General features: G+C 36.7%; 1 protein-coding gene across 5 annotated transcripts in view; it reads left to right on the forward strand.

The window, feature by feature from the left end:
* USF3 (upstream transcription factor family member 3) overlaps window positions 1-23,635 on the forward strand; it is a 50,150-nt gene that overhangs the window by 12,934 nt on the left and 13,581 nt on the right. For 2 of the 5 annotated variants that reach the window (XM_077884084.1, XM_077884085.1), the window contains exons 2-6: window positions 13,172-13,297; window positions 15,264-15,328; window positions 15,839-15,867; window positions 18,186-18,268; window positions 22,302-22,398. In XM_077884084.1, the coding sequence (XP_077740210.1) occupies window positions 15,282-15,328; window positions 15,839-15,867; window positions 18,186-18,268; window positions 22,302-22,398 (256 nt within the window). In that variant the 5' untranslated portion in view covers window positions 13,172-13,297; window positions 15,264-15,281. The remainder of the gene's footprint in view (window positions 1-13,171; window positions 13,298-15,263; window positions 15,329-15,838; window positions 15,868-18,185; window positions 18,269-22,301; window positions 22,399-23,635) is intronic. The other 3 variants (XM_077884082.1, XM_077884083.1, XM_077884086.1) reach the window with 2 other exon arrangements.

The following is a 23,635-nucleotide window of genomic DNA, read 5'->3' on the forward strand; positions in this document are numbered from 1 at the left end:
TTTTCTCATGCCCTTTCCCCATTCCCCTTTTCAAAGGTGATCCTTCCAGAGAAATTCTGTGCATTTGTAACATATACATATATATTCTCCCCATCCCAGAGGATAGGTATTATGTATGTTTATAGCTTTTTAAATAAAAATATATACATATAAATATATATGTATATGGGTGTGTGTGTATATATATGTATATTTATATATACTATATATAAAATATAGTTTGCTAGGGCTGACATAAAATACCACAGACTGGGCAGCTTAAACAAGAAATATTTTCTTGTAGCTCTGGAGGCTAGAAGTCCAAGATCAAGGTGTAAGTAGGTTTGATTTCTTCTGAGGCCTCTCCTCTTGTAGATGGGTGCCTTCTTGGAGTGTGTCTTCACTGGGTCATTCCCATGTCTGTGTGGTCTGTGTTTTAATCTCCTTTTCTTTTTTTCTTTTTAAAAAGATTTTATTTATTTGAGAGAAAGCGTGAGCAAGAGAGAAAGCACAGGAGTAGGGACAAGGAGAGGGAGGGAGGAGCAGACTCCCCACTGAGCAGGGAGCCCGACTTGGGGCTCCATCCCAGGACCCTGAGATCATGACCTGGGCTGAAGACGGAAGCTCAACTGACTGAGCCACGAATGCACCCCTTAATCTCCTTTTCTTATAAGGACACTAGTCATACTAAATTAGGGTCCACTCTAATGACCCATTTTAATTTAATTACCTCTAATGACCCTATCTCCAGATACAGTCACATTCCAGGGTACTAGGGTTTAGGACTTAAACATGAATTTAGGGGAGACACAATACAGCCCATTTTATAATTATACATATATACATATATTTTATTTATATTGCACATATGTACAGACATACATATATATTTAGAGTGAATATTTAGACATTATGATTCAATCCAATTTATTTAAAGATTTTATTTATTTATTTATGAGAGAGAGAGAAGCAGAGACTCGGGCAGAGGAAGAAGCAGGCTCCATGCAGGGAGCCTGACATGGGACTTGATCTTGGGTCTCTAGAGGACCACACCCTGGGCTGAAGGCAGTGCTAAACCGCTGAGCCACCCGGGCTGCCCAATTCAATCTATTTTAGATTGAACCATCTGACATGTAGTTTCTAGAGGGAGAAAAGGTCAAATGTGGGCAATTTCAGATGATTCAAAATAATACTGTGACATATTTAATCATTCTTTTAAAAAAGATTTTATGTATTTATTAGAGAGTGCGGGGGGAGGTGGGGAGGAGCAGAGGGAGAGAATCTCAAGCTGACTCTGCTGAGTGCAGACCCAGCCCAGGAGCTCAATCACATGACCCTGAGAACATGAACTGAACCAAAACCAAGAGTTGACGCTCAACCAACTAAGCCACCTAGGCACCCCTCTTTATTTATTTAGCAGTGAGGAGGGGCAGAGGGCGAGAGAGATTGACTCCCAAGCAGACTCCCAGCTGAGCGTGGAGCCTGATACAGGGCTTGATCTCACAACCCCAAGGTCATGATCTGAGCCAAAACCAAGGGTCAGCTGCCTAACTGCCACCTGAGTGCCCCCAATCATTCTCCTCCTAAAAACAAAAAAGTTATTTTGATGAACTTTTGGGGTGTTTCCTTGTCCTTTGCTACTTGAAACAATTTTATAAAGAATGTCCTTGGGGTGCCTGGGTGGCTCAGTGGTTGATTGTTTGCCTTTGGCTCAGGGGGTGATCCTGGGATCCTGGGCTCCCACAGGAAGCCTGCTTCTCTTGCTGCCTCTCTCTGTCTCTCATGATAAATAAATTTTAAAATCTTAAAAAATATATCCTTGAATAATGTCCCTTTGCACATACATGAATATGACTTATATAGTAAGTTTCTAAGCATTGTTGCATCAGAGAGGTACATGTTTCTGCATCAGAGAGGTAACAGATATGGGTCCACAGTATGTCAGGAGGAGTTGATCCGGGTACTCTGCCACAGGCCTTCCATCAGCGGCAGGGTGACCTCAGCAGAAAGAGACTGGAGCCTTAAGGACAGAAGCAGATGCTGGGGGTTGGGGAGAGAATGTAAGCGATAGTATTGGGAGAGGCATTACCCACATCAAAGGAACCATATTGAAATATTCTCAATGGATTGTGACTAAAAATGACTACGGGACTTTTATTGTATAATTGTGATCAGTAAAGTCATGGGATCCACCCTAAATTTTACCCAAGGAGCAGGATCACCCCATAGAGATTTATATTGGCAATGGAAGGTATTTTGTAGTTATTGCATTTTATGTGTCCTGCTCTTTCAGTGTTACAGTTACTAATATGTCCTGTATATATGTAATTGTTTGGACTTAATAGGTAAATGTCTGGAATTAAACCACCAGACTGTTAAAAGCAGAGGGGTGTTCATACTTCATATACTTTGTGCTTTTAAAAATTTTTACAAAGAGCAAGGATTACTTTTACAACTGAATTTTTAAAAGATTATTTATTTTAGGAAGAAGTTGGGGAGGGAGAGATAATCTCAAGCAGACTCCCCTGCTGAGTGCAGAGCCTGATGTGGGGCTCGATCCCACAACCCCTATATTATCACCTGAGCCAAAGTCAAGAGTTGAACACTCAACTGACTGAGCCACCCAGCACCCCGAGTTTTTAAAACTTAATGCATGAAATCTAGATATAATTTCTTAGCCAGGAGTGTTTGTAGTTTGTATGGATAAGAGCAAGAAAAGGATCTAACAAATTCCAAACTGTTTACAGTGGGTATTCCTGGAAAGCATGATTGTAGAGCAGAATAACTTTTCCATTTAACTTTATAGATTTCTGTACTCTTTGAAATTTATTTATTTATTTATTTTTATTTTAAAGATTTATTTAATCATGGGAGACACAGAGAGAGAGATCTCGACAGAGACACAGGCAGAGGGAGAAGCAGGCTCCATGCAGGGAGCCTGATGTGGGACTTGATTCTGGGCCTCCAGGATCACACCCTGGGCCGAAGGCGGTGCTAAACTGATGAGCCACCCTGGCTGCCCTGAAAATAATTTTTAAATAAATTGGTTGCTTGTATAGTTTGTAAATAAACATTTAAAACCTTTGGCTTATTTCTTTTTCTTTGAGGGACAGTTTGATTCAACTTCACAGAGAAAGCTCCAGGGGCAGGACTTTGTTCATTTCCTTTTCTTTTATATGTTGTAGTATCTCTGGGTTGGCATTTGGGAACCACCCTGACTAATTAAGCACCAAGCATGGATGGTGATACGAGTGACAGGAAGGAGCCAACAGATAATGTTAGAGGATGTAAGATGTCTGTAATGGCAGAAGAAATGAGGACTTCTGATAGCAGTTACACAAAGCAGAAGACAACATAGCACACTCATAAATTTATAAGTCCTCAACTACCCACCATGATGGAAAGCAGCTGCTGAAACCAAACAGAAAGGAAGGATTCTTTGGGCTCTAAAAAGCACCCTGTGCTGTCTCTGAACTATATAACACAGATGTGCCAGATTTCATGATATAGTGAGTTGAACAGGTAGACCAGGTAATAAGACATTCTAGGTAGAGGGTTCTTAACTTAAAATATGCTGAAGGTGGTAAATGCAAATAATAACTCATACAGCACAATATGGAAAGCAAAGATGCCTAAAGCATTAAATAAGAAATTAGAGCATATGTGTCCATAATGTCAAACATAAAAACTATAATCACGATTTTGTATATTTAATGACAGAAATGCTCACCTCAAGTAAAGTGTAGAATGCAAAATTGCTTATGGTCTAACATTTGTAAAAAATCAGTCTTATGCAGGAAAAAAATCCATAAGAAATATATAAGAACATCAGCAATAATTCTTGTGAATTCTGGTCAAGTGATGTGATTGAGAGTAGTTTCATTTTTTTCTTTATGTCTGGCTTTGTTTTCTAGGTATATGTTCTTTTTATTATAAGGAAAGTGTTAAAAACTGTTAAATAAGCAGTTATAGAGTATAAAATTATATTTATTTCAATTACATTAGGGATATAAATGGCTGTGATTCAGACCAGAGATTTAAGCTTAGTTATGTTATCATTTCCATGGATCATGCTCTAGTTCAGTGGGTTAAGTCATTTTGATTGGAGAGAGCTAAGGATTTGCTAGAGATCTCAGATAAAGAAATAGAACACATTTAAAAACTGCCTATGTAGGCATTCCATAAAGCATTATAAATAATTGTAAATACTTAAGAATACATTAAGCAACAATAAAATGGAATTAAGTATAGCAGTTAAAAAGATTTCCCACAAACTATGGACAAATTATGTTTAAGCAATGTGCCAAAAAATGTTTTCAACTAAGACCTTTTAATTCTAATTTGAAAACTTGATGCTAAGAGTTAGATTTTTCTTCATTGTATCAAAGACAGAATTTAATCTTTACCGCTAATTTGGTTCTTGGTGGAAAGAAAACACAATTTGCCCCTGAACAATTAGACCTACTTTAAAATGCTAGTACTTATTTTTGGTAGCTTCACATTTCCTCTGTAGTAGGAAAATTGGGGATGATTGGTAATGAGATAGAATTTTATACTGAAAACAATTAGATGTATAAATAGATTTTTTTAATTAAAAAATTTAAATCTTCATAAATTCTGGGTTTTTTAAATTTAGGAAACGGAGACATGGAACTGTACAATGAGAAGGGGGCTGTCTTCAGTGGGGGATGGGAGCAGTTAAAAGTCCTGTCAGGAGAAAAATCACCCTGAATCCACTGATTCCTGCTATTCCATGCCATGAAAATAGATTGAAACTGGTCCTATGAATAGCGAATCCAGGCTGTAAGAATCTCAGATTCAGTAGTTTACACTCTGGGTGTTTCAGAGCTTCACATAATAAACTGATGAAAAAGATGAACGAGAATTTCAAATTACCCAAAGAGATTTGCATCAAACAGTTTCTTTTCCTTTTTAAACAGAATGATTGAGATACAATTCACATACCATAAAGTTTAAAGTGAAATTCATTGGTTTTTAGTATATTTGCAGAGTTGTGAAACCATCACCATAATCTAATTTTAAAACATCTCATCATCGCCAAAAGAACAAACACTCTCCCTATACTCCCAGACCCCCTTAGCAGACATTCCTCATCTTCCTCAGCTCCTGGCAAACACTAATTTACTTTCAATCTCTATAAATTTTCATGTTCTAGAATTTAAAGTAGATGGGATCATACAATATGCAGTTTTCTGTGGTTGGCTTCCTTCACATTGCATGAGGTTTTCAAAGTTCATCCATGCTGTAGAATGTATCAGTACTTCTTTCCTTTTTATTGCTGAGTTATATTCTGTTGTGTGAATATATCACAATGATAAAGTTCATATGCATTTGGATTTTCTCTTTTTCGAGATGACGAATATTCCTGCATGAATCTTCATGTACAAGTTTTTGTATGTGAACAATTGTTTTCAGTTATCTTGATAATATCTAGGAGTAGAAATGCTTGGTCATATGGTAACTATGTGTAACATTTTGAGGAACTGCCAAATTGTTCCATAGTGGCAATATATGAGAGCTCCAATTTCTCTACATTTTCACCAATACTTGTTATGGATTGTCATTTTTATTTTAGCCATCCTAGCATATGTGAGGTCATATCTCACATGTTTGTTTTTTGTTTTTTAAGATTTTATTTATTTATTTGAGAAAGAGAGCATGAGCAGGGCAGAGTGGAGGGAGTGCAGAGGGAGAGGGAAAAGCAGACTCCCCACTGAGCAGGGAACCCCATGCTAGGTTGGGCTCCACCCCAGGACCCTGAGATCATGACCTAAGCCAAAGGCAGATGCTTAACTGACTGAGCCACCCAGGTGCACAATACGTGATTTTTATTTATATTTTCCTAATGGCTAATGTTACTGAACATCTTTTCATGTGTTTATTGGCCGTTTTTATATTTTCCTTGGAGAAACATCTATTCAGATTTTGTGCCCATTTTTAAATTGGGTTGCCTTTTTTTCTTTAAGATTTTTTTTTTAAGATTTTATTTATTTATTTATTTATTTATTTATTTATTATAGACATAGAGAGAGAGAGAGAGAGGCAGAGACATAGGCAGAGGGAGAAGCAGGCTCCATGCACCGGGAGCCCGACGTGGGACTCGATCCCGGGTCTCCAGGATCGCGCCCCGGGCCAAAGGCAGGCGCTAAACCCCTGCGCCACCCAGGGATCCCTAAGATTTTATTTATTTGAGAAAGTGAGCAAGTGAGAGAACATGAACAGGGGACAGAGCTGGGCGAGAAGCAGGCTCCCCACTGAGTAGGGAGCCTGATGCAGGACTCAATCCTAGGACTCCAGGATCATGACCTGAGCCGAATGCAGACACCCAACGAATGGAGCCATCCAGGCGCCCCAAATTGGGTTGTGGGTTTTTTTTGGGGGGGGGGTTGTCTTTTAATTATTGACTTGTAAGAGTTCTTTACATAGCCTATATACAGTTTCCTTATTAGAGACATGATTTGTCAATATTTTCTCCCATTCTATGGATTATTTTTTTCACTTTCTTGATGGTGTCCTCTGAGCATGAAAAATCTTTAATTTTGAAATCTAATATATTTATATTTTTCTTGTGTCGTTGTGCTTTTGGTTTCATATCTAAGTTTTAAAGTGTTAGCTATTATGTTGAGCCATGATATGATTCTTTCTTTCTTTCTTTTTTTTTTTGATATGATTCTTTCCAAGTTAATTTTTGTATGTGTTATAAGATAGGGATCTAACTTTATTCCCTTGCATGCGAATATCTCATTTCCCCAGCATCATTTGTTGAAAACGTTATTTGTTCCCCCATTGAATGGTTTTGGCACCTTTATTGAAAACTACTTCGCCACAAATATAAAGGTTTATTTCTGGGCTCTTAATTCGATTCCATCGATCTGTGTGTCTTTCTTTATGCCAGTACCACACTATCTTGGTTACTGTAGATTTGTAGTAGTTTTTAAAATTGTGAACTCTCTTTTTTCTTTTCAGTCTTTCTAAATAGTGCCTGACAGTAGAATTCTACTTCAAAAATTTAACACCTGTCTAAAGCAGATTATTTGAATATTTTGTTTTATGAGAAAACTATAAATCAAGTTGCTTTTTATTTGCATATGGCCTCTGATTGAGGTTTTATTTTCTGTGAGCAGGGGCCTTATGAGAAAATAAGTTTTCTGGGCTAGATATTACCACTATATTGTTCAGGACAATAAGATATAAATTGAAACAGAAGGAATATAATAGTTGAAGACATGGTTTTGCTAAAATGTACCATACTGTGTTTTCTTTTCTTTTCTTTTCTTTTCTTTTCTTTTCTTTTCTTTTCTTTTCTTTTTTTCTTTCTTTTCTTTCCTTTTTTTTTTTTTTTTTTTTTTTTGCTGCATGGGGTAGAGGAGGTAGAGAAGCACTATGAAAATAGTTAAGGACTTAGTAGAGTCAGATAGTATTAAATTAGAATCCTGCCTCACCATTTAGCTGTGTGATGTGGACAAATTACTAAATTATTTCAATGCCCCTTACCTTATAAATTGAGATGAGGTTGTGTGTATAAAATAGTTATAACATTATTTGTCTCAAAATAATTTTTAAAGTGTTTATGAACAGAGCATTGATTAAATCTGGAGATGTCAAACATTTTATATTTGTAGCACAATTTTTTGCTTTCCCTTTTTTCTCTTTTTTTTCCCTTTGTTTTTTATCTATATTTTTTATTAAGGTATAATTCATGTGTCACAAAACTCACTCTTTTAAAGCATATAATTCAGTGCTTTTGAGCACATTGACAAAGTTCTGCAGTCATCTCCACAATCCAGTTCAAGAGCATCATCCCTAAAAGAAACTCCTACCCATTAGCCATCACCCTTTGTTCCCTCTCCCCACTCCTGACAACCACAAATCTACTTTCTGTCTCTATGGATTTGCTTCTGGGCATTTCATATAAATGGAATTATACAGTATGTGACCTTTTGCGTCAGGCTTCTTTCACTTAACATAATGTTTTCATGTGTTACCCAGGCTGTAGCATGTATCTGTACTTTATATCTTTGTATCGCTGCATAATATTCTCTTGTGTGGACATAGCACATTTTACATATCCATTCGTTATTCAATGGGCATTGGGCTTGTTTCAGTTCACTTGCTATTATGAGTATTGCTGCAACAAACATCTGTGTACAAGTTTTTGTGTGAAGTTTTTTTCAGTTCTTTTGGGTATATACCTAGGTAGCATCGCTGGATCATAGAGTGATTCTATGTTTTACCTATTTGAGGAACTGCCAAACTGTTTTCCAAAATGATATCATTTTACATTCCCACCAGCAATCTGAGGTAAAAGTACACTTTTGAATATAAACATGTATTTTTGCCAGTTTTATTAAGGTATCATTGACAAATATTGTATATATTTAAGGTATACAGTGAGAAAACATCTGATATCTATTTATACATTATGAAATGATTACCACAGCTAAGCTAATTAATATCCATGCACTACTGGGTATTTACCCCAAAGATATAGGTGTTGTGAAATGATGGGACACCTGCACCCCAATGTTTATAGCAGCAATGATCACAATAGCCAAATTGTGGAAGGAGCCATGATGTTCTTCAACAGATGAATGTATAAAGAAGATGTGATATATATATATATATATATATATATATATATATATACACACACACACACACACACACACACAATGGAATATTCCTCAGCCATCAGAAAGGATGAATACCTACCATTTACATCCACAGAACTGGAGGGTATTATGCTAAGTGAAATAAGTTAGTTGGAGAAAGACAGTTACCGTATGGTTTCACTCATATGTGGAATATAATAGTGAAAGGGACCATAAGGGAAGGGGGGAAAACTGGGGAAGAATTACAGAGGAAGACAAACCATGAGAGACTCCTAACTCTGGGAATCAAACAAACGTTTGCAGAAGGGGAGGGGGGTGTGGGGAGTACCGTAATTGTGTGACAGACTTTAAGGAGGGCACATGATGAGATGAGCACTGCGTGTTATACTATATGTTGGCAAATTGATAAAAACAAAAAATAATTATAGTTTAAAAAACAAAAAAAATCAATAAATAAAATAATTATAGATTCAAAGTTACAAAAATGTTATGTACTATTGAATCCATGCACTAGTGATGTTCTTTCCCCTAGTAGTGACATATATCAAAACTAGGAAGTTGACATTTGTTAACCAACTTTTAAATTTATCTTCTTTTAAATGATTTTTAAAATTCCCTGTGCTGCCCAATATGGTAACCGCTAGCTACATGTAACTATTTAATTTAAATTACTTAAAATTACATAAAATTAAAAGTTAATTCCATGGTCTCACTAGCCACATTTCAAGCATTTAATAATACCCACATGTGATCAACGGCGACCATATGGACAGCACAGATACAGAATATTTCCACTTCACAAAGTTCTTTTGGAAAGCCCTGATCTAGACTGTGTTCTTCCTGAGGGAAGACTTGCCTTTTTCATCTTTATAATTCCTACACAGTGTGGGCATTCAATCCATACCTATGATTGAGTCTAGTCCTCTCCTCTGTTTTACATGTTAAGAAATTTGGGCCCTAAGTAGTAATAAATAAAATAATACCTAGCTTTTGAGTAGCAAATCTAGAGAGCTCATTTCCCTAATTCCAGGTTCACTGTTGTTCTCATGTGGATTCATTGGTTTGTGAGCTTATTGATTTGTATCAGTTTTAGAGGAACAGTATTAAAATAATGCACTTCTCAAACTTTATAGTGCAAAAAAATCAACTAGGAAGCTAGTTAGAACATCATATTTCTGGACTTGTCCTTCCTAAGATTCCAATTCATTAGGTCTGGGGTGGGGCATAGGAATCTATATTTTATTTTATTTTTTGGAATCTATATTTTAAACATATGCTTAGTACTGTGTGGTAGTAGCATAAGGAAGCTCAGAAAAGATACAAAAGAACAGAGAGCCTAGAAATGGAACTGCAGTAATAATACACATTTGATTTTTAATAAAGTAACCATTGAGGAAAGGAAATCCTTTCAACAAATGGTGTTGGGACAACTAATCCTATGGAAAAAAAATGAATTTTAACCCCTACCTCCTGCCTTATATAATATGGATCATTGATCTAAATATGACAATATCATAAACCCTGTAGAAGCAATCATAGGAGAATATCTTGGGGATGAGTAAAGGTTTCTTAGGCACAAAAGGAATCATCATAATTAAAAATTGGTATAAGTTTTACTTCATCAAGAACTTTTGCTTACCAAAAGACACAATTAAGAAAATGCATAGGTATACCACATAATGGGAGAAAATATTTGCAAATTATATTTCAGACAAAGGACAAATATCCAGAAGATATAAGTGACTCAGTATATATATGAAGATTTTCTATAAGTCAATAATAAGAGGATAAACAGTCCAATTTAAAAAACTGGCAAAAAGATATGAGCATACAAAATAAGACCTACAAATGGTCTTGATATGCACATTAAAAAAGTATTCAATATTAGCAGTCATGTAGGAAATGAAAATTGAACTATAATGAGATTCTACTATATACCGACCAGAATGGTTGAAATGAATAGGCAGGCAGACACAACCCAGTGTTGGAAGGATTTGGAGGAACCTGAACTCTTAATTTTGGATGGGAGTGCAAAATGGTAGTGTCACTCTGGGGAAAGTGTGACAAACCTTCTTATAGAAGTCTTTTTGAGGGGACACCTGGGTGGCTCAGTTGGTTAAGCATCTATCTTCAGCTCAAGTCATGATCTCGGCTCAGGGTCCTGGGATCAAGCCTTGCATCAGGCTCTCCACTCCGGGGCGAGCGAGTCTGCTTCTCCATCTCCTTCTAAGATCTCTCTTGCTCTCACTCTCTCTCAAATAAATAAAATCTGCAGAAGTCTTTTTTGTGGAGATACTTTTTTTCTCTTGGGTAGATCCTTAGGAGTAGAACTGTAGGGTATATAATAAGCATTTCCATTCCTAGATATTTACTCAACAGAAAGAAAGACTATATCCATGAAAAATGTTACACAAGAATGTTCATGGGTGGCCAAAACTTTATTCATAGTGGCCAAAACACAGCCCAGGTGTTCATCAACAGAAAAGTGAGTAAACAAACTGAACTATAAACTCCCACACAATTATACATTGATACTTAGCAAAAAAAAGGAACAAACTGCTGAATAAATTTCAGAAACATTATGCTTAGTGAAAGCTTGACACAACAGAATCCTCAGTTAATGCATTATAAAGTTCAGTGCTGAAAAAAATGAGAACACTGGTTGTCTTTGTGGGTGTAGGGGAAGGTATCGATTAGGTAATGTCATGAGAACTTACTCCAGTGATGGTAATGTTCTGTACCTTGATAGGAGTTGGGCACACAGGTGTGTGCATTAGTCAGCACTCACTGAATGTTAACACTTAAGAATTGTGCATTTTACCATGTGTAAATTTTCCTGCAAGGGTCAAAGGCAGTTTTAAAAGTTGTGATTTTGATGCAATTGATCTCAGAACTATGCTTTGAGAACCGTTGGATTTAACTAACTTCAGAAATAATTCTTTCTTCCTATAAAAAACAGTAATTCATAGATTACTAATTAACATTTTGAAATTTTTCTTTAAAAATTCATGGTGGCGGTTTGGCCCCTGCCTTTGGCCCAGGGCACGATCCTGGAGACCCGGGATCGAATCCCACGTCGGGCTCCCGGTGCATGGAGCCTGCTTCTCCCTCTGCCTATGTCTCTGCCTCTCTCTCTCTCTCTCTCTCTCTCTGTGTGACTATCATAAAAAAAAAAAAAAAAAAAAAAAAATTCATGGTGGCACTTTAAATATTTTAAAGTATTTTGTAGCAAGATTCGTATTTAATTATATAAATATTGTATTAAAAGTAACATTTCCTTATTAGGAGGTTAATGAATCCGTGGATAAAGATGTATGGCAATATTATATAGTTTATTATTTCAATAAGTGTTCTTTTTTAATGTGAGGAATGCAATTTTAATATCAGGAGTAATGTATGGAAACAATTGTGCATTGATAGATGTAATTGAATTGGTTAAAATGTGGTTTGAGATAGATCTTTATAGTGACATTGTGTAAACTGGCTGATATACCTTTCAGGTAAATCCCTGCCTCCCACCTCCCCCCACCCCCATGCAATGAATATGTTTACTTATGTGATAGGCCTCTAGTATTACTTAATTTAAGATTCTAGATGTTAAGAAGATTGGAACTTCATGCATCTTAAATGGAACATGAAGCTACAAACTTTCAAAAGTGCTCCAGAGGAACAACTAGAACTGTGACACAAATGACCAAATGCTGACTCATGGATATACAGGAAATCTGACCTTATGGGTTTATAGGTGAAATTATATGTTCAGCTCTCTTGACACATCCCAAATAATATGCCCCCTTCCCCTGCCCACCCGCCCCCAGGATAGGCTATCAGTCAGATGCCTGAAATTCCACCAACTAAAGATACCTGCCTTTCTAAATTTTCCTGATAGGAATCTCCTGGGGGCATTCATTAAATTTCAGTCTCCTCCCTTAAAGATTAAAATACGTCCCTTAGTGACTGATTCAGTGGGTGGGGTGGGGGATGGGCTGACAATTTGTAGTTTTTAACTAGCACCTTGTTGAAAATACAGATTCCTGGGCCCTACCCAGCACTTCTCCTTAGGGAAGAAGCCCCCAAATGCACATGTTTCAGAGCCTATAGAATGCACCAATCTAAAGGCTGTCTTCTAGTGTCACTGCCCTCCGGGGAGACCCTTGAGTAAATTCTCAGTCACTATCACAACAGAGAAGAGGGAAGTAGGAAATTGAGGGAAGATAATTTTAGAATTGAGGTCAGAGCTTAGCGTAGGACCCAGGTGGAGTAAAGTAAGAACTTGAGGGGCAGGGAGCATGTCTGAGAGAAAAGAATCTCCTGGGAACCATCCAATGGCTATAGGTACTTGCTACCATTTTTTAGGGGGGTGGGGCACATGGGCAACCCACTGGAGAGTGACTTTTTATAGCAAGTACATTCATTAGCTCTCAAGTGGTAGGGAGAATTCAGGGTCCTTCTGTATGCCACTAAAAATCTGCATGCCATAGGTTGCCAGACCTTGTTTTTATGTGGTGCTAATGGAAACCTAGCAACTATAAACATCCACTGATTTTTCTCTTGTGTAGTAAGAAGAAAACAGAACTTATAGACCATCTTCTGGCAGAAGATGATAGATTTGGATCAGAGACGGGAGGCGTTGGAAGCCAGGAATCAAAAGTGAAAGAAATTCTGCAAGCCTTTGGGTGAGAAAGGTGACAGGGATTTCTTTATTGACTCATATATCCCATGTCATCATTATGTGTTTATCTAATGTGAGTGTGTTGCTTATAGGCAGATGTGTGCCATCCCAGATGTTAGGGAGAAGGTGAAATAAGCTGCTGGCAGTGAGTCTTGAGTGCACACTTCTCCTTGGGCTGCTTCAGCCAGTACTTCTGTCATTAGCTTGTCAGCATTCACTTCTACTTATTTTCCAGGACCCTTCCTCCACCTTTCCAGGGCCAAAGCTACACCTGAAATACCTTCGTTATTATTCATAGCTAACATTTGTCGAATTCTTTTTGCTGCTAGGCACCGTGCTGCTGTGTTCCCCCTTCATTTTTCATTCCTTTCTCAAAATAAGCCAATGGTCTAGATGCTTTGATTATGATCCATTTTGTAGACGAAACATCTGAGTATCTGAGATTCCAAGAGGCTATCTAGCTTGCCCAGAACCTCACAGCTAGGAAATGGCAGAACCAGATTTGAAACCCATGCTTTCTGTTTTTCTTTCTCATTTATTTATTTGTTTGTTTGTTTATTTATTTATTTATTTATTTATTTATTTATTTATTTATTTATTTATAAAGAGAGAGCCTACATGCAGGTGCCTGCACACTAGAGAGTGGGAAGAGGGGCAAAGGGATAGAGGATCCCAAGCAGGCTCCATGCCTAGTGAGGGACCTACATGGGCTCGATCCCACAACCCTCAGATCATGGCCTGAGCTGAAATCGAGAGCTGGACTCTTAACCACCAAGTCACCCCTAAGCTCATGCTTTCTGACTTCCAATTCCACACTCCGAAAATGGGAAACTGCACTTGCACCTCCTTCAGTGTACCAGAACAGGTATCCCAACTGGACAGACCACTTTTAAAAGGCTGTCAGTCCCTGAGATCTAAAAGCATTCAGGTTTTCATTATGAAATTCTTGAAAATCAGAGAAGAGAAAGAAATCACCTATAATTTTGTTAGCCTTACATAACTATGACTAATTTTTTCATGTATTTGCATTCATGTATTTGGCATATGAATATATTTCCCTATAATACGTATATTCTTTAGCATCCTGACATTTTTTTTCAATTTTTAAAATTTTTTTTTAAAGATTTTATTCATTCACTCATGAAAGACATAGAGAGGCAGAGACATAGGCAGAGGGAGAAGCAGGCTCCACGTAGGAAGCCTGATGTGGAACTCCATCCCAGGACTCCAGGATCACGCCCTGAAGCAAAGGCAGATGCTTAACCACTGAGCCCCTCAGGGCATCCTGTATCCTGACATTTTATTTTTATTTTTTTAATAATAAATTTATTTTTTATTGGTGTTCAATTTGCCAACATACTATCCTGACATTTTAAATACAAATAGAATTTTCATACTTCTACCCAGAGTTTAATGACTCCTGAAGGATAACATAAGACTTCTAGCAGTTTGAGAAAGGCTAGCAAACAAATGAATGAATTGAGTGAGTGGCTGCTTCCATGGATAGAATATTACATGTTTGTGTGCCTGTCACTTTTGTTTTTTCTGTGTTCAGAGAGGAGGACCATTGTTCTAGTTTAAATTCTGTAGAACACTTCAAACAGTATCATGAACAAAGAACATCCTCTGCCAACTCAAGTATGTTTTACCTGTCTTTCCAGGTCTTGCACAAATCCACACTGCCTTTAAACCTTTCTAGATTTCTAACTGCATAATGATCTTTTTCTATTCCAGTCTTCTCAAGCACTTTCTGGATACACCTCACATTTGACTTTCACCATGCTCTCCATCTGCTGATTATGTTTTTTGTCCTGTTTTCTTATACTTTTTTTCTCTCCACGACAGCTAAGCCAGTGCTTTTTCATGATGTCACTTTTATTTTTTAGCATTTTGATATTCAAACCAACTTACTATTAATCAATTTCTCTAACATATTAGTATAACTTTAAACTTTCTGGTGGTCTTTCCATGCCTTGTAGGTTCCTATCACTGTAATCATGCCAGAAATGACAGAGAATGAGACTCCTACAAAAAAACAGCACAGGTATGTAGTTTTGGTCCCAAAATAATATAGTTTGGGCAAATAAGCAGAATGAATCCCTACTTTGCTAAATAGGTAATCCTTAGGGAACTTATATTTGGTGCCTGGAAAACTGTTACTCTTCAGAAATATGTGTGGATAAATAAATACAGATTTACAGAAAGGAGTATAAAGTTAAAATTTACCTGTCTTTAACTAGTTCTTTAATTACATTTTTCAAATAGTTAAAGTTTTTTCAGTGATTAATTTACTTGCCAACCAATGATTTCTGGGTGTGGAAGAATAGAGAATTAGTTACTTCTAGAAATTGTAGATTCTAAATTTGTATCAATTTATCTGCAGTTAGGTTTTCACACCATAATATATATTAAGAAAATGTTTCTTCAGATGGTTTCTTGTTAATACCACAAATACAAATTCATAAAATTTATTTTTATGGTTCTCAAAATAAAAAGTGGTTAAAAATATATTCCCATAATTTTCATGTTCTTTTATCTGTACTTTCTGTTTCAGAAAGAAAAACCGAGAGACACACAATGCAGGTAGAAACAACAATTTAAATTTTATTTGATAGCACTTTTTGCACTCAAAATGAAGGCATACTGTAGTTGCTTGTAAGTTTCTATGTTACAGGGCAGCCCCGGTGGCGCAGCGGTTTAGTGCCGCCTGCAGCCCGGGGCGTGATCCTGAAGACCCTGGATCGAGTCCCACATCGGGCTCCCTGCATGGAGCCTGCTTCTCCCTCTGCCTGTGTCTCTGCCTCTCATTCTCTCTCTGTGTCTCTATGAATAAATAAATAAATAAAATCTTTAAAAAAAAAAAAAGTTTCTATGTTACAAGCATAGAATCATGATTCATGATATTTTAGGAAAATGTTCCTTACTATTTTTGTTCCTTTATTGTTTAATTGACATAACGCCCCTCAAATCTCATGAAGATGGCCTCCTTCTTACTATCTTCTGATTCATTGTCTATTTAGATAAATTAAAGATTAATATGCCCCTGGAACTAGTGTTTTAAGTGATTTCACTCACTGAAGAACTCCAGTTCTACCTCTTCCAAATGGAACAAAGAGTATGTGTCTTTGCAGAAATTCCAGAGGTGGCTGGTTGCCTAGAGGAATAGGGGAGAGATGAGCAGCAGGCTGTAGATATTAAAGGTCCTTGAACTGTCAACAGTCTTTTTTTTTTTTTTTAAAGATTTTCTTTCTTTATTCATGAGAGACATAGAGAGAGAGGCAGAGACATAGGCAGAGGGAGAAGCAGACTCCCTGTTGAGAGCCTGATGTGGGACTGGATCCTCGGAACCTGGGATCATGACCAGAGTAGAAGGCAGACGCTCAACCACTGAGCCACCCAAGTGTCCCGAAATGTGAACAGTCTTAAATGAAGTTGTGGAGTCCTCAATTATAGGAAAAAATGTAGAAAAGAAAGATTTGATTTTATGTCAGATATCAAAATTATTGGCCAAAGCTGGATAAACATAGAAGTAGTTGTGCATGCTTTTAAAATTTGGTACATTTTAAAACATTTTATTTTTTAGGGGCTATAGTCCAGATCTAAAACAAAATATTTTAGAAGTTAATATCTATTACTCTATAAATGATATCTTTCTTTCCTTAAGGAAAGGTCCCTGGGGAATTTTTGTCTATGGAAAGAGGTGGTGAACACTGTTGGAATTATTGCTGGTCCCCAAAATGGGAATTTCCTGCTTTTGAATTCCCCTTTATCACTGTGGGTAGAGTCTTAATGTTGGGTTTTTTTTTTTTTTCCACCTCCACACATTTAAAATCCACTCTTAGATAAAAACAAATACTATTGTTAGAGAAGTCAGAAGAAAAGTGAGTTATACTTTATTGCTTTGCTGTCTTTTGGCCAAATGAATTTAATCTTTCTTGACCATAGAAGCTAAATATTTTTATTGGAATCAACTCAGATGGTGTCATAAATATGTCCTGATAGTAATTTATTTTGAGAGAGTAATTAGATATCATTGAAAAGCTATCTTTACTGCTAGACTACGAAGCAAAAAGTATGTATTTTACAAAACAAGGCCTGCCTATGGTCAATATGCAAGATCATCCTCTTAGAAGTACTGGCATCTTGTAAGAAAGGAAGGTTTCAGAACCTTTCTGAGAGAAAATAACCAAGACTATAATGTTTCTACTTATAGTGTCTTATTGAAAGTATTTAGATCATCTTGTACTCTCTTGACCCTTCCGTATGATCTTTAAAGTCTTAGCATGTAAACCCAGAATACTTGCTTAATTTGATTAAGATGTTGTCAGTTGCTCAGTTTCTTAGATGAGAAAAATCCTATGTGGCCAAAATGAATAGACAAAGCTCTGTAGAAATTTTGAGGCATAAATAATAGTTATTAGTTCTATATGAAAAATGCCTTCTAATCATCCTGAACAGTGTTTTAAGGTTCTGGAATCTAACTAAGTAGGTCTCACTTGCTCATGTAAAAAGGCAGCTGCTTAGTAACTTATCCTGTAAGGGGTTCTCAAATTTTAGTTATCACTAAAGCATTAGAGTAAAATCTCTAGTAATTACTTGAGACACAATAATGGCTTAACAGTAATGTCATGTTAGCAACTTCTGTTTATATTTTAACTTAATTATTATAGATCACGTTTTTAAAATGCTAATAAAAGTATCACTTATGTCAATTCCTATAGTACTAGACTTAAAATACGACATTCTTAGAAATCTAATTGTAGTTATTTGTCTTCAGTAGAAACTGTTTGATAAAATTTTGTTAGGGATTTCTTTACCTAACATTTCTTTACTCAAGGAAAAAAACGAACTTTGGCAGTGGTATCATGAGGTTTGATAAATGGATTTTCTCCCCTATCTAGTGGAGAGGCATAGAAAGAAGAAAATCAATGCTGGAATAAATAGGATAGGAGAGCTGATCCCATGTTCCCCTGCCCTGAAGCAGGTAAGAAGTCCACTCATATTTTCATTCATTCCTTGTGAACAGATAACTCCCCAAGTTTTTTCTTTGCTCAGAGTGATTATTTTTGTTTCCTTTCCTTTATGGTATATAGTTAGCTACATGCCACACATACATGCTGGTATATAGTTAATAATTGCTTCAATGTGTTTTTTTTTGCTTAATTTTCTATATATCTATTTTTAATTTTTCCCATACTTATAGCAGTCTTCTAGTGGAGCATTCTACATGATCAAAAGGATCATATAATTTCTAGATCTTTAAGGTCTTGAGTTTTTCAGTCCCATGATTACATTTATTTATGTGCTATTGTGTTTACCAGGCATTTCTTTTATTTTTTGTCAATCATATTTTTCATCTTTAAATTCTTACCTTGAATCTTCTAAAGATCTCTATTTCATTCTCTGTGCCCTATCATCCTCCAGTGGTACATAAATCTCAGCTTATTAAAGTTTTGCTTTAATAAACTTGAGGGAACAGTTTTCCCTCAAGAAGATAGCTTTTGTTTTCCTCTTATAATGAGGATAAAATGTGCTCACTGAAAACAAAACAAAATAAAATGGAAACAATATGGAAGGCATAAAAAAGTTTGAAAAATAAATTGACATTCTACTCCCAAGTCATAACTACTATTAAAATGTTGTAAAAAAATAAATTAAAAAAATAAAATGTTGTTACACATCTCTTCAGACATTGCTTTATGTATATATATATGTATGTGTATATATATATGCATGTGTATATATATATTTGTAAAGCAAGGAATATATATTTATGTGAATACATACATACATATATATATATATATATATATACACACAAAAAAAAAATACACACACACAAAGTGCTGTTTTATGTTCTTTTGAAAGATTTTATTTATTTATTCATAAAGACACAGAGAGAAAGAGACAGAGACATAGGCAGAGGGAGAAGCAGGCTCCATGAAGTGAGCCCAATGTGGGATTCGATCCTGGGACTCCAGCATCACACCCTGAGCCAAAGGCAGACATTCAACCACTGAGCCACCCACGTATCCCCCAAGTGGTGTTTTATAACCTGTCTTGTCATTTTCACTTACTGGTATATAGTACATCACTTTTAGTTATGGATAGTTTTCCTCATAAGATTACCTTTCTTTTTGATGGTTATATAGTTTTTCATTATAATGGGATATCATAATTTGTGTTAGCCTTTTTTTTGTGCATGTGTGTTAGCTTTTTTCAGTTAATTTTTAATTAAATTAATATACATGAAAATTAATATATAAACATAACAGCACTAAAAAGCTTAAAATGACAATTAGTGTCTGACCTGCTTGCTTCCCAAGTCCAGTACAACAACTTAAAAGCATCCATTCTCAGCTGCTTCTTCGGGTATTCACTTTTATATTTTCAAATAATATGCTTATATTACTATATCTTCATTTTTCTATTTTAGATTTTATCTATGGACTTCCTATCATGCTTTTCCCCTTTGCTTCCCTAGTCTAATCCTCCAATATAATTCTACTCCAACTTTTAATTAAATCAGTATTCAGTTTTTATGTTTTTAAGACTGAAAATATTGTGTGTGGTAGGCCAAGGAGTACTATTATTATGTTTTGTGTTTTGGGGGTTAATAATTGCCTTGTTATTTTCATTTGCTTATCATATACCTATCTTGTTATTTATTTATTTAAATTTTTAAAATTTATTTTTAATTTTTAAGTAAGCTCTTTATCTAGCATGGGGCTTGAACTCACAACCCTGAGATCAAGAGTCCCATGTTCTACTGACTGAGCGATCCAGGCACCTCTCTATCTATCTTTAGTTCTTTCCACACTTTCAGTAGTCCCATGCTGACTGAGCCATCCAGGCATGGCACCTCTCTCTGTACCTATCTTTAGTTCTTCCCGCACTTTCAGTGGTCTCTTTAGAGTTTCTACATAGTCAAGTGTACCATGACTACCATTTTCTCTTTTTCCTTTGAGACTTCTGGAACCTCTGCCCTTCTTCAGTCTCAATTGATTGGTCTTTTCCAACTCTTCTGTTTTTAATTTCAGCTCTCATATTTTTAATTTTCAAGAGTCTTTTTCTTATTTTTTTTTGTTCTTTTTCATATTACATATTTGGTTATGAATACAATACAATATCATGTCATTTCTGAGAATGTTGTATAGGTTTTTAAATTTTTTTCTTTTTGTTTTTGTTTCTTCTGATTTTCTTTTTTCCATTTTGTTTTGATGTTTTGTCTTTGATTTGGAGACTTTCCTTAACTGTTTAGTGATACTTAGCTGTTTTCTTATATTCGAGAATGAAGCATTAAAAAACTGCTTGGATAGGCTTGACTTCGGTGCCCTAACTTTTGAGTGATTAAGTAGTAGGCTAGTGTTGTTGTTTTTATGGCACTAAAAAATATCAATATTGGTAGCTTGTTTAATTTTGGGAATAACTATTAACTTTTATTTTCCAAAGAAGAGTCCTTCAGCCCCTTATCTAGAAGTGGAAAGGGTGGGAAGAGGCGTATAAGGCTGGTTGCCATATTCTGGGACCTGGGTCAGGGAAGGGGTGCAGGAGAGTCTCATGCTTTAGCAGGCAGAATTTTACTTTACCCTCCTGTCTTCACTGAGTTGCTTAATCTTGTCCACTTCTGTGCCAAACATCCCTGAGGTCAAAATTCTCTGATTCAAATTTCACAGAAAATAAACTTGTCTCCTGCAGTTGGGGCAAGAAGGGGAAGTCATCCAGCTTCATAGGGTGTGTGTGTGTGTGTGTGTGTGGGAGGGGGTTAATTTGTATTACTGCATAAGAAGAATCTTTCTACTGGTCCCCTCAATTTTTAAAAATGATTTTATTTATTTGAGAGAGTGAACAAAAGAGTGCAAAAGTGGGGACAGGAAGAAACAGACTCCCCTACTGAGCAGGGAGCCCAATGTGGGGCTTGATCCCAGGACTCTGAGATCATGACCTGAGCTGAAGGCAGATGCCCAACTGACTGAGCCACTCACTGTCTATTTAAAGGATCCATGTATCAGCATAGAACATTTCAGGACGGATACACAAGTAACTTTAGGGCAGTTGCCTCTAGAATGGGTCTAAGTCTAAAATCTTTCCATGGCCTTGAAGGCCCTTTCTGGTCTCTTCTACTACCACTCTTCCCCCTGGATACTTTACTTTTGTTCCACTCACCTCACCACTGTCCCTCCAATATACGAGCACAGCCCCGCTTGGGGGCCTTTGCCCTTGCTGATCCTAAGACCTGGCCCCTCTTCCTCCATCTATCCAGGGGGAATACTTCCTTGTACTTCCTTCAGATTTTTGCTTTGCCTTACAAGAGAGGCCTTTTCCAACCTCCATATGCAAAATAGATTATAGTACAATGTCTTAGCTTGGGCTCCAATAAGGAAAATAGCACAGACTGGGTGGTTTAAACGATAGAAATGTATTTCTCACAGTTCTGGAGGCTGCAAAGTCTAAGATCAAGGTGCCAGCTGATTCAGTTCCTGGTGTATGCTCTTTTCCTGGTTATATTCTTGCATGACAGAGAGTGCGATCACTTCTCTCATGTCTTTTCTTCTAAGGGCACTGATCTCATTCATGAGGGATCGATCTATCTGCCAAAGGCCCACCTCCAAATACCATCATATCAGGGATCAGGGTTTCAACATGAATTACAGGGAGACAGAAACAGTCAGTCCATAGAACAGAATGACCTCTGCCATCTCTCTGGCCCCCTCTTCACCTTGCTTTATTTTTTCTTCATAGCACTTAGCACTACCATCTGATTTTATATATATATATGTATATATATAAAATTCCTGAAGGTCAGGAATTTTGTCTTTATTTTGTTTATTATATTCCCCAGTAACTAGAACAGAGCCTGACACATAATAGATGCTCAATAATACTTAATAAATGAGAAATGAATAGTAGGAGCATTTGATGATGAAATGCTGGTGATGAAAACCAAAGCTTTAAGTTTCTTCTGGCAAGTTCTTACTCCTCAGTGAAACTTTTAAATGGTTAATTCTCTCTGGCAGAGCAAGAATATGATCCTGGACCAAGCCTTTAAATATATAACAGAATTGAAAAGGCAAAATGATGAACTCCTGCTTAATGGAGGAAACAATGAACAAGGTAAAGATTTTAAGATTCTTTTTGTTGTTTTTTTCCGTGTTCAGGTCTTTGTGTGGCAGGACAGTTTATATGAGGATAGAGAAGGCTTTTTTGACCCGAGACATTATTAAGATTGTATATTCTGTGGGTCTGAGAGAATAGTGCTACAAAATAAATTCATCTTAGTTTACGTCTTTCCCCTACTCTGAGCAACTCTAATCTTGCAGGCATACAGAATTCTGATTTTGGACTCTTCTGTGTACTTCATGTTTGCTTAACTCATGACATAAATAATGCTGGAACTCTCTTATTCCACTTGGATCCTCCAGCTGGGGGAATCCCATAAGAGGATGGAGGGGAGAGTCCTGCTCAATGTAACTTAAAAACAAAATAAATATATGCCTGGGCCAAGACTTCACTGTGAATTAGCTCAAAAGGTCAAAACATTCTGTTCATAATTGTTTATATTGCATGGCATGTGTGCATCAGACTGCCTTATCCTTTGATGAAATTTGGTTTTTGTTCTTCATTATTTTTTTTTAGATAATTGCATTGTAAAAAACTTAATCAAGTTTAAGTTGATTAAGTTTTTTTTAATAACAGCTTTTACACCCAGGCGAGTGTAAAGCTCAGAATGGTAGACAGTATGAGTTGTTCTTTATTTATGGCTCTGACAGGAACAGAGAAAGAATTTCCTGTGACAAGTCAGTAGGTCACCTTAAGAGGAACAAAGGTAGAATTTACTGGGGTGGGGGCAGGGTTGGGTTGCCTTCATTGTGTATCTGGAAGGTTAGCATTCAGAATTCTCTTTGCTTACTTTAGTTAGACGACAGCTCATCCCTTCACCCAAGTCAACTCTCTTTCACAATCCAGGCCTTGTTTTATGATGCTGGTAGGTGGGTAGTTTCATAATACAGGTTTGGTAACCTATCTGAGGCCCCACAGAAGGGATGTGAAGGCTAGAATGATGTGTAGACTTTTCTAAGGAGAGCTCCTTTGGTTTCACAGCCCAGAGGCTGAGGCAGTCAGGTTGCCGTAGGGAAAAGGGAACCTGTTAGAAAAACACAGGTTGCATGGGGCTCAGGACAAGAGCAGGTAGGCCAGCTTGAGGCGGCTCAAGTTTGACTACGCTGTCACCTCTGCCACCATCCTTCCTTTGGTTCTTTATTGTGCATCCGCTCTCTTCTCGTTTCTTCCCCCAGCAGCTCCCTCATATACTTACTGTCCATATGACAGCCTGGGCCGTGGTCCGAGCAGT

The sequence above is a fragment of the Canis aureus genome, chromosome 35 (assembly GCF_053574225.1).
Source record: "Canis aureus isolate CA01 chromosome 35, VMU_Caureus_v.1.0, whole genome shotgun sequence".
NCBI lineage: Eukaryota > Metazoa > Chordata > Mammalia > Carnivora > Canidae > Canis > Canis aureus.